This window comes from Panthera uncia, chromosome E3 (genome assembly GCF_023721935.1).
Source record: "Panthera uncia isolate 11264 chromosome E3, Puncia_PCG_1.0, whole genome shotgun sequence".
Classification (NCBI taxonomy): domain Eukaryota; kingdom Metazoa; phylum Chordata; class Mammalia; order Carnivora; family Felidae; genus Panthera; species Panthera uncia.
This window is the reverse complement of record NC_064815.1, coordinates 7,316,831-7,328,835: the sequence shown is the minus strand read 5'-3', so window position 1 is coordinate 7,328,835 and position 12,005 is coordinate 7,316,831. Positions and strand designations below refer to the sequence as shown.

General features: G+C 51.9%; 1 protein-coding gene across 4 annotated transcripts in view; it reads left to right on the top strand.

The window, feature by feature from the left end:
* MYH11 (myosin heavy chain 11) overlaps positions 1-12,005 on the top strand; it is a 124,452-nt gene that overhangs the window by 15,726 nt on the left and 96,721 nt on the right. For all 4 annotated transcript variants that reach the window (XM_049638305.1, XM_049638304.1, XM_049638307.1 and 1 more), the window contains exons 2-3: positions 1,553-1,914; positions 11,317-11,473. In XM_049638305.1, coding sequence (XP_049494262.1) covers positions 1,570-1,914; positions 11,317-11,473 — 502 coding nt within the window. In that variant the 5' untranslated portion in view covers positions 1,553-1,569. The remainder of the gene's footprint in view (positions 1-1,552; positions 1,915-11,316; positions 11,474-12,005) is intronic.

The following is a 12,005-nucleotide window of genomic DNA, read 5'->3' as shown; positions in this document are numbered from 1 at the left end:
CGATAGCAAATTTTGTGCTACGTATATTTTACCACGATGGAAAAAACTGGGAAAAAATGATAGAGAGTGAAAATCCCAGGGGTGCTTGGGTGGCTCAGTCGGTTGAGCATCCGACTTCAGCTCAGGTCATGATCTCGCGGTTTGTGAGTTTGAGTCCCACATCTGGCTCTCAGCTGTCAGCACAGAGCCCGCTTCAGATGGTCTGTCCCTCTCTCTCTACCTCTCCCCAACTTGTGCGCTCTCTCTTTCTCTCTCAAAAATAAACATTTAAAAAAGAAAGTGAAAGGCCCCTCACACTTATACTCAAGTGCATATTTCTCCATTTTTTTTGCCTGTATTATTCTAAATATTTTATTTTTTTTCTTTATTAAATGTTTATTTCGAGAGAGCGAGAGTTGAAAGGGGGAAGGGCAGAGGGAGAGGGAGACAGAGGATCTGAATGAAGCAGGCTCTGTGCTGACAGGAGAGAGAGAGAGAGCCAAATGTGCCACTTGAACCCACGAACTGTAAGATCATGACCTGAGCTGAAGTTGAACGTTTAACGAACTGAGCCACCCAGGTGCCTTGTATTCTAAATACTTTAAAATAAAAATGGGGTATTATACCTACTGTTTACACTCTCCCCTTTATTTCATTTTTTTAAAAGCTTTACTGAGATACAATTCTCGTGCCATGTAATTCACTCATTTAAATGGTACAATTGAATGGCTTTTAGCATATTCACAAAGCTGTACGTCTGCAGCTACAATAAATTCCAGAACATTGCCATTACCCCTAAAGAAGCCCTGTACCCCTTAGCTGTCACTCTCCCAGGCCCTGGCAACCACCAATCTACTTGAATCTCTGTGGATCTGCCTGTTGTGGACATTTCATATAAAGGGCATCATACAGTCTGTGACACCTTGCGACTGGATTGTTGGACTTGGCGTAATTTTTTTGAGATTCTTCCATGGTGCGGCATGGATCAGTACTTCTGTCCTTTTTCAGGCTGAATAATATTCCACTGCATGGATAGACCGCATTTTATTTATCCATTCTATCTGTCCACGGACACCTTGGTTCCTTCCCTGTGTTAGCCATTGTGAGGAATGCTTCTGTGAACATTCGCTACGAGGTTTTGTGTGGATGTCTATCTTCTTTCCTCTTGGGTTTACACTTGGGAATGGAATTGTTGGATCCTATGGTATCTCTGGGCTTAACTATTTGAAGAACGCCTCTCTTTGATTTTTATAGTGAACAGTAAGACGTGGACATCTTTGGATGTCCACGCATGTAGACCTAATTCTTGCTTCGAGACCCCTGGATAGTAGTATCTTGTCGCATGAAAATAACGTGGTTTGTGGATCCGGTGCCATGATGGCTGACAATAGGCAATGATGCAGACCCTCTCATGAGGGACTTTGAGTTGTTTCCATTCTTTGGCCACATAAACATACCGCAGGGAACATCCTCCTACTTGGCGGAATGTTTCCTAGGCATGCGAGGCAAGGGCTTCAACCGTCTTTGGGGCTCGGTTCTGGCCCAATACTGATGCTGTCGCTTTATTCCACAGGGGACCAACCAGGCACCATGGCGCAGAAGGGCCAGCTCAGTGATGATGAGAAGTTCCTCTTTGTGGACAAAAACTTCGTCAACAGCCCAGTGGCCCAGGCCGACTGGGCCGCCAAGAAGCTGGTCTGGGTCCCTTCGGAGAAGCAGGGCTTCGAGGCAGCCAGCATCAAGGAGGAGAAAGGGGACGAGGTGATCGTGGAGCTGGTGGAGAATGGCAAGAAGGTGACAGTCGGCAAAGATGACATCCAGAAGATGAACCCACCCAAATTCTCCAAGGTGGAGGACATGGCAGAGCTGACGTGCCTCAATGAGGCCTCTGTGCTGCACAACCTGAGGGAGAGGTACTTCTCCGGGCTCATCTACGTGAGTATCTTGGGGCAGCCAGTCCCTTCGTGCAGGCCTACGGGTTGGGAGGGGGAAAGTTTTGTTGGAGAGGGGCCCCATGGTGACGTGGGATCGTTCAGACTTGGGTCCAGACCTCAGCCCCGCCCCACTTAGTTCGGTGACACCAGAAAATGCTGCCACTCACCAAAGCCTCAGTTTACCTGTAGGTGAAATGGGAATACTGCCCCCCCCCCGCATGTGAAGGAAGTGCAGAGATGGCACGTGACCCCACATGCGACGTGCCAAGGGACATCTTGGAGGTGACGAGGTACGCGAAACCTCTTGGGAAGGCTGGACCCCCTGGGCAGCCAGGCGGGAGGCGACCTGGGCGTCTGGCTAGGTTCTGCGGAGGCCTTCCCTGTCACAAATGGGAATACCTAGATTGGACCCGGGACTCCTCTGGGTCGGCCGTGCAGACCAGAGCTGCCCTGTCCACGGTGGTAGCCACCGGCCACCTGCGGCTAACTAAATTTAGATGCAAGTTCCTTAGAAGTCGGAATGCATCTCTTTGGTGGCACTGGCCAATATCCAGTGCTCGACCACCACCTGAGGCTGGTGGCTGCTGCATTGCATTGCACACTTCTGTCCCTGCAGGAAGTCCTGTGGGGCAGCCTGGGATAGATGATGGGGGACGACGTGACTCAGGGGGTGTGCAGGTTCCTTGTGGGTTTGGACCGACTCCCTGGAGCAAAAGGGACCTCGGTGGCCCCCTGGTGTTCAACTGCTGGGCAGAGGGCCCTCTGGGTTAGACTCGGTCTCTTTGCCTCTCGGAACGGGCATGCCGATCCCTTGGGTGAGTTACCTCATTTCTCTGGCATTTCGTTGCCTTCTCTATGAAATGAACGCAACAAGACTACCGTCCTCGCGGAGTGGGTTACGCTGAAAAGAAAGCACTTGTCACGCCTCTGGGCACATTGTCAGCGCTCACAACGCTCGGTGTTACTGCTGGTTATGCCGTTGTTAGGGTCTTGTTTCTTGGATCATTTGCAAATTGGCAAAGACAGTCTCTTCATCATTGTGCCCTCCGACCCCGTCCCTTACATGTTGCCGTGTGAAAATTACCAAAGCAAACCAAACCAAAAAAAAAACCCTTGTCATCTATAAAAATGCTCTGCAGACTTTTTTTCCTAATTAGGAAATTAAGTCACGTTCATCGCAGGAGATTCAGAAAGTTCTGAAAAGCACAGCTGACACAGAAACCAGTCCTCGCCCAGAGATCACAAACTGATAAGATGTTGCCATGTTCTCGGTCTTTCTCTGTGACTATGGTACATGTTTACCTATTTACGAGCCTGTGCACATAGGTTAGTGGCTCGCTCTTTCTTCTGCATGAGTCAAGACCGAGCATTTCCACATTTCCATTATAAACCCCCAAAATACCCTCTTAGGGGCTATGTAATCTCTAGGGTAACCCATGTTGTGTAACTTGACACGTCTTACCTCATTTAACCAGCAGACCATCCGCTGAAAAGTATGCTTGTCCCATTTTACAGATGAGCAAGCTGAGGCTCAGAGAGCTAAAGCCTGTCCTTAACTGCCCTGAGCAGGGAAAGTATCTTTAGTCCAAGCTGTTCCTTGTATGGCAATACCATCAACCTGGAGCTGTCAGCACAGGACGGACGTTTCTAAGGAGGCCAGCCTGCAGGGAGCTGGGGTAAAGTGGGAGTTCTCCCAGGTCTCCCACCGAAGATGTGTTCTCTCCCGGGGGGAGGTCAAGGACAGGCCTGTGTGTAAATCTCCCCTCCTGTCCTCTGACCCAGCGTTTGAGCCCAAAATAGAAACCAGGAAGAAATGAAGGCCTCCTGAAGGTCCCAAGACCCAGAATATCTAATCTGACAAACAGATGGAAGCTTTGATTCATTTTTTTTTTAAATTGCTGCTATGCTTCCCTGCACAGATTAGACGCAAAGCCTCCCGGCCTTGTGACCACGTGCCTACTCCTGTCTCCTTCCTTTCTGCTCAATTTAATCACTTAAATTGGACCCGTTGTCCATGATGGAGGAGATCAAGAAGGAAGCGGGGGAGGGGAGGCACAGCCAGTTAGTCTCCAAGCACCTGACAGCAGGAGGTACAGCCCTTGAGAGCAGGTGGGTGTTGGCAGGTGATGCTGGAGCATCCGGTGTGTGTGTGTGTGTGTGTGTGTGTGTGTGTGTGTGTGTGTGTCCCCGTCCATCCATCTGTCCAGCTTTGCCCTTGGTAATGAAGAGAACTTTCCCCTCCGTTCTGCAAAGTACACCTCAAATCAAGACTGCTGTCCTCTTGGTTCTAGAAGAGTCCATAGAAGCCACTGGGTCCTAGTTCATGAGCCTTTTGATGCAGGTTCTTGCCATCTTTGTGCAGGTTCTGATCCTGGCACACGGCAGGGCGGGGTGGGGGGTGATTCCGAGTCCTCGCCCACCCTCACCTGCCCTTCTGGGCGCTGGGTTCCCTCTGCCCGGAGCTTAGCGCTACCACTCAGCAGTTGGCTCTATTTTTAGTATATGGAGGATGAGACCAGGGTTTCAGGCACAGGAAGATCAGTAAAGTGTGGGCTTTGCCTGTCCTGGGTCCCATCCCAAGTCCTTCCCAGCGTGTTGTGTCCTTGACCCCACTGGTGACAGCATAGGTCACCTCCCACTCTGCGCATGACCTGTCCGAGGCAGAGACCTGACCTGACTTGCCTGGGAAGGGAGGGACCTGTGTCACACTCGGCTGGCCTGCCCAGCTGGGGGATGTGTGGGCTCTTGTGTGTTCTGTTCGCATCGCCGTGGGATTCCGGGGGTTACACGGCTCAGCCCGTGCCCCGAGCCGCTTGGTAATTAAGAGGAGGAAGATTAGACACACTTGAGCTCAAGGAAGATGCAGGAGATAGTTTCTAACACGATGGATGGATTAAGAAAATGTGCTGTATCCGTACAACAGACTATGATTCAGCCTTAAGGAAATCCTATCATATGTGACAACAGGGACGAACCTAGGGGACATTATACTGAGTGAACTAAGCCAGTCACAGAAGGACGAACAATCAGGATGTCACTTACCTGAGGCATCAAAGATAGTCATGCTCAGAATCACTGCGGAAGGGGGGTAGTCAGAGGTGGGGTGTGTTGGGGGGTGCGGCTAAAGAAACTGGTGGGGGCCTGGGTGTCTCAGTCGGTTAAGTGTCTTGATCTTAGTTTGGGTCATGATCCCAGGGTCCTGGGATCGACCCCCACATTGGGCTCTGCCCTGCCAGCGTAGAGCCTGCTTGGGATTCTCTCTCTTCTTCTCTGTCTGCCCTTCACCCACTCTCTCCCCCTCTCTCTAAAAATAAATGAATGCATTGAAAAAAAAAAAAAGAAAGAAACTGGGTTTTAGAAAAGTTAAATAACTTGATAAGAAACAGCTGGGTCTTGAAGCCGGGAAGGCCGGTCCTGGGAGCAGTGCTTCTCAACGCTACTCATTTATTCCTTCCAGTGATCCTGGGAGACGGAGGCTCTTACCGCATTTCAGAGACCAAGATACTGAGGCTCAGGCGGGCTTGGTCCTGTTTCTGGGACTCAGGCAAGGTCTGGCTGCCTCCAGGGCCAGAGTGACGACCCCTGGATGGTAAGGGGCTGTAGGATATCTGGAGGCTTGAGCAGGAGGTGATGGCTGTGGGCTGGGGCATGTGGGGATGATGCCATGGGCACCATTAACTTTGAGCTCGACAAGCTTTACGTGCACAGAAGGAAGAAGTCTAACTTTTCACTTAGGATTTCTTGAGCATCTACTAGGTTGTAAGCCTTTGGCCCAGAGTGAGTAATTTTTTAAAAATGGAGGAGTTAATTTGATACACTCTCCCCCTTCCTCTCCAACTGCCCCCCCCCCCCAAAAAAAAAGAAAAAGAAAATCTCAGTTGCTGGCATTGCTTTAAAAAGCAGCCCCTGGGCCATCCTGTTAGGTGGGCTGTGGGCCTTGTTTTTGCATAAGCCTCACTGCTCCCTGTTGTCTCCCAGACCCTGAGGCTGAGAACTGTTGGTCGTTAATCACCTACCTATTGTTCTCCTCCTACCTGGCTTACTTTAGTCCCATCTGACGTGCTCGGTCCCTGTAAACAGTAGGACTTTACACCCCTGTTTCAAGCCCCTGGGGTTAGGAACCTGATCCAGAGCGAAGGTGGATGGCCTCTCCGATTGATTGGGTTTCCAAGCCCAAATTCCCGACTTGTGAACCCCAAAGGATATTTTCCTCGTTCTTACGTCACTGTTCGAGGAAGACCAGGGGGTAAGGAAAGGCCTTCCTTCCAAAGTCAAGCAGGGGATGATGTTTTCTTTTTGGACACTTGGCTCAGTGACCTGAAGGAGTACCCACCCAGGGATGCTGAGAGCAGATGATGAGCAGCGGCCTCTTGAGTGCCAGAGAGTCCTGGAGGGTGGGACAAAGATACATGACTGCACCGAGTCTTAGAAGGTAGAAAGAAAACACAGCTGGAGCCTACCCTCTGCTGAGCCCTGTGAACTCACTATTCAGATCTTTCTAATTGACATGGCCTCAAACCTTTCTAGTAACGTGAGGCTATCCATGCAAAGACCTCAAGAGAATATTTAAAAATAAGAAGCATACATGACATCTTATGGCTTTTTCTTGTGTTTGTTTGTAACTATCTAGTTGAATTTAAAACATTGGTTTGAATAGGTAACACATACAGATAGGAAATAGTATATCAGCATATCAGGAATTTTGCCTTTCACCCCCATTCCTTCTGATTCCCTTCTGTAGAGGAACTGCTCTGGTGTTTCTTTCATAGGCTTCCAGAAATACTTTATACATATACAGGCAGATGCATGTGTATTTGGTTTGGTGTACATTCATGTATATGTACAAACACACTCTTTTTTAATGTTTACTCATTTATTTAGAGAGAGAGAGTGTGAGTGGGGGAAAGGCAGAGAGAGAAAGGGAGAGAACCCCAAGCAGGCTCTGCACTCAGAGCGGGGCTCGATCCCACGAACCCTAAGATCACGACCTGAGCCGAGATCAAGAGTCAGACGCTTAACCAACCGAGCCGTCCAGGTGCCCCTAAATATACTCTTTTTAATGGCAGCATGCCATAATTAGGAAGCTAGCCCCCTGATGATGGATATTTAGGTTGTTTTTAGTCTCTCTTCCCATTCAAATCAAGGCTGCAGGAAATTGCATTCCTGGTGGACCGTGTCTGTCTGATCTTCTGTCTGGCAAAGAAGGTACGGGTCTCCATCTTTTTATAGACAGGGAAGAAGATGGGGAAGAAGAGACTCAGGGGTTCGGCCACTCCCATGAGTCACACAGGTGATGAATGAGGGCAGAGCTGAGGTTCTCCCCTGGCCCGTGCGGCTCAAAGCCTGTGTTCTTTCCACTTTTCTCCGTTGGTGCTTGTTTCTGCCGCAGGCTGTGGGAGCAGACTCCTGCTCAGAGCTCTGTGGCTGACCATATAAAGTGTCAGGGAAAAACTGGAGTCACTTCCTAATACGGTCACAAGAGGGAAACCCTGGGCCTGTGGCTGGGACCTGCTGGTGGCATGGGGCCCTGAAATGCTGGCCGGGACACAGGAGGCAGGGCTATTGAAACCTCTGAACTTGACCAGCTGGAGAGGACCTTGGGGACAGTGAGGAGGCAGAAACACCGCCACCAGCCGGTGAGCCGGGCGGGTCTGGTGAAGGCAACGGAGGTTGAACACTGTCGATCAAACCTCCAGATTCTGCAGCCCGACCACCCTGCCGGGGGCATGCCTGCTCAGCCCTTCCCCTCGGGTCGTCGTGCCCTGGAAAGATTCGCTGCGCTGAACAGAGATTCAGATCTGCCTGGAAGCTCTGGTTAAGTGCTTGCTGGGTGCTTAGCACCAGGAGGTGTCCCAGGCAAACAGGGGGAAAGGGACAGTTTTTCAGAAGCTGGTGATGGATTTGGGAGAGCCACACATTCTTTTATTCATTGCCTTCAGCAACTATTGACTGGGGTCTGCCTTGTATACAGCCCTATGCTGGGTGCTGGAGAAACTGTGATGTGCAGCTTGTGGTCCAGAAGGTGACATTTAGGATGAGCCCTGGAAGAGGAGATGGAAATGGCTCTGGGAAGATTGAGGGGGGTGGGGAACATACTCGAGGTACAGAAGCAGCACCTGTGAAGCTTCCAGACTGACAAGGGTTTTGTCATCATGAAATCAAGACAGCATGGTATGGTCACTAATGTTTATTGAGCACCTGCTGTATACCAGGCACTCTGTTAAATGCTTCACGAGCACACTCTCACAGCAAGCCTTTGAAGGATCTCTTACATACCGTCATCTTGTAGTTGAGGTTAGTAGGCTCAGAGAGGTTAAGAGACTTTCCCAGGGTCACACAGCCAGGAAGTAGCAAAATGAGGGTTCAAACCAAGTCCTCAGTACTCCATTCTGTATCCTTAGCCATTGACCTTTACTGCCTCCAGCTCAAGGGCTTGGTGAGGGTGTGGTTTGGGCTATAAATGAGCATTGTGGTTGGCACTGGGCACAGCCCAGAAGGATCTGGAGGTGGCATTCAGACCTGAAGGAGAGGTAGGACTTGGCTGACGTTCATTCAAACAAGTGATCGTTGACTGGGCACTTAGTTTATGGGAGGCTTCGCACTGGGGACCAGGACACAGATGAGTGGGGGACACAGAGCCCCTGTTCTGGAACAACTGTGCCACCAGCTCAGCAAACATCTCCCCAGCACCTACTGTGTCCCGGCCCAGTGCAAAGCCCCGGGTCACAGAGATGAAGACATCGGGGGTCCCTGCTCCAGGGCAGATTTGTAATCAGCTTACCCCTCAGTCATTTATTGAGCAAGCATTTAGTGAGCACCTACTGTATGCCAAGGCCCGGGCCTGAACTGAAGCAGAGGAAGAGGGTGGTCCCGCCCTCAGGGCACTTGCTCTGGTGGGAGGGGCCTGGAAGATCAGATCGGGGAGTAGGGAGTCAGGCTGATGGTGGACTCATCCGTTTCTGTGCAGTCTGGCCCCTGCCCGCCTCTGCAGGAGCCTCACCCCTCAGCCTGGCTTGTCCCCTCCTCGATGCTCCAGAAATACCACCCTGCTTGCAGGCTGCACGCACACACTCGCCCTGCTGCCTTCTGTGCCTTTGCTACCTCCTGAGCAGGATAAGCCCTTCTTGTCTCTTGAGACCTCCTCACTGGAGGTTTCTCTGACCGCCCCCAGGGTGGGTTAGGGCCCTGACTTCCTTGCTTCCCTAATCCCCTGGGCTCCATCCTGGTTCTTTGGATGTTATTGTTCAATGTCCTTGTCCCTGCTCTGATCTGTGGGTTCTTCTGATTTATTTCTTTCCAACATGGTGGAGACCTGTCTAGTACAGACCTGTACATAGTAGGTGCTCAATAAATGGCTGATGGATGTTTCGACAGGCCTGTGTGACCTCATGCCTGCCTTTTTAGGGCAATGGTGAGAACCTGAGAGATTATTCCCTCCTTCCCCCACCAGTCCTGTACCTTTTGAAGAACACTGTCCACCTCTCTATGTGGGACCATTGCACACCATTGTCCCTTAGCAGACTGAGCGCTGGAGAGACCCTCCTCCGATCAGCTGTAGCCAGGGCTGAAGTCTCTTTGAGGGCAGGACCTTGTGTTCTTTGCCTTCTTTAACCCCAGAGCCTTGCACGGTGTCTAGGACGTGCACACTGAATGAACAAGCAAGTGAATGAACGAATGATGTGTTGTTTCTCTTTCTATAGGATGGGCAGGGGTCGGGTAGCCTCACGGGCGGCTCTCAGGCCTGGGAGTTGGCCAAGCTGGGCTTAGTGCTGTCAGGGTCTCACTCTGTGACTTTGGTCAAGTTGCTTAACCTCTCTGGTGTTGGCTTTGCCCTGAGGGTCGCCCAGAGATGGACCATTGGCTCTTCCTTGAGTCCCTTCTAGGGGGAATTGGAGGGAGGACATGCTTGGGGGCTGTTGGAGCCCCTGGCGGCCCTGATGGTATCGTTCGGGAAAGGCAGTTCCTGGGGGGCAGGTCAGAACCTGTGCCCTGAGCTGTGACCTCAGCCCAGGGGGCAATCTGATGTCCGGTAAAGAACAGCCATAGCGATGATGGTGCCTCCCGTGTGCGCGCGTGGTGGGGTTTGCGGGGTGCCTCCACCCCCTTTCCCTGTTCTGATTATTTCCAGATGCTCCTGTGCCCTTGGTAGGGCAGGACGATGATTTTGTTTTAATTGTGGTAAAACCCATGTAACATACAATTCACCACCGGATCCAGTTTCAAGGGTACAATTCAGTGGCCTTCAGCACATTCGCTGTGTTGTGCAGTTATCACCCCTGTCTCGTTTCGGAACGTTTTTATAACCCCACACCCATGAGCAGTCACTGCCCTCCCCCCCCCCCCCCCCCCCCCCGGCCTGCCCCCCACCCTTCCCAGTCCTTGGAAACCAGGTTTCTGTTTCTGTCTCTATGGATTTGCCTGTCCTGGCCATTTCATATAAATGGAATCATACGCTATGTGACCTTTGTGTCTTTCATAGTGAGCATACCATTTTCAGGGTCCGCCCATGCCGTACCTTGTGTCAGTACCAATCTTTATATATATATAAAATTTTTTTAAGTTTATTTATTTTGAGGGTTGGGGGAAGAGAGAGAGAGAGAGGCAGAGACAGAGAGAGAGGGGGCAGTGTGGAATCTGCCATGGGTCTCGAACCCACAAACCTGTGAGATCATGACCTGACCCGAAACCAAGAGTCAGATGCTTGACCCACTGAGCCGCCCAGGTGCCCCAGTACCAATGCTTTTTAAGGACAGATGTGTTTGTCCCTGTTTTGTTTTTTTTTTCTACAGATGAGGGAGTACCTTGTTTACTGTGCAGAGCGTGAGATCTGGGGAGGAGGCGTCATGGTCTCTAGGTGCAAATTTCTGGCCGGCTGTGTATGTGTGACAACCTCCCCAACCCTGTTTCTTCATCTGCCATATGGGCGGCAGGGAAATCACCATGCGACTGTCACAGGGTAGATGGGAAGCTAAATAGAGAGATGCCCGTGAAGGGCTTAGAGCTCAGTGTATACAGCATACAGTAGGTGCCCAACAGTTGGTGGCTGTGGTCCGAGCCCGTGAGTCTCTGGGAGGTCTGAACCTGGACGATTGGAAAGCACACAGCTATAAAACAGAACGCGGGTGGTCCAGAAAGCCGGTCTTGCCCCTTGGTCCTCTTCCCCCATCCCTGTCCTTAACAGGGATGTCAAGGGGTTCCCGTGAGGACTCTAAGCCTCAGTTTCCCCATCTCTAAAACGGCAAGACGAACGCATCCAACAGTTTTGCTGTGAGGATGCGGGGAGAAAATGCACACAGAGTGCTCGGTAAGTGTTCGAACGCAGGCGGTGACGGCTGTCGCTGCTCCCGGACCTGCGGGCTGGGCGGCCGTGTTCTGGAAGTCAACTCGGGTTCTCTGTCCGCAGACGTACTCCGGCCTCTTCTGCGTGGTGGTCAACCCCTACAAGCAGCTGCCCATCTACTCGGAGAAGATCGTGGACATGTACAAGGGCAAGAAGAGACACGAGATGCCACCCCACATCTACGCCATCGCCGACACGGCCTACCGGAGCATGCTGCAAGGTGAGCGGGGGACGGGGACCAGGACAGGGACGGGGACGGAGCTCCTCCCCTCCGGGCCCGCCCGCCTGCATCCTCGCCAAGAATGCGGAGCTTGGCGGGCAGGCACTGGGCCCCGGGAGCCTTGTGACTGAAAAAGGGAAAGAAGGCAGCTGAGCATCTGGGCGCTCGGCTGGGAGGGCGAGAGAGAGCAGGCAGCTTGGGCAAATACGGGCATGGGCCGCCGGGGCGCCCGGCCCCTCTGCTGCCCCCCGGCCCTACGGGGCCGTCAGGGTGCGGACCGCGTGGTGCCCTCACCTCCGAAGGAAGGGGGTGACTGCCAGCCCTGGGGCTGAGCCAGCCTGCCCTGCACTTGGAGCCAGCCGAGGCTGGAGTCCCGGGGGGTGGTGTGAGAGGTCTTTGCCTCTCCAGCCTCAGTTTCTCCATCTGTAAAAAGGGAGTGATAGGGTCCGTCTCGCAGCTTGTGGAGATTTTAATGCAGGCGTTTCCAGTCTGAAGGCCGTTGCTTATTACCTCCATGTTGATGCCTCATTAT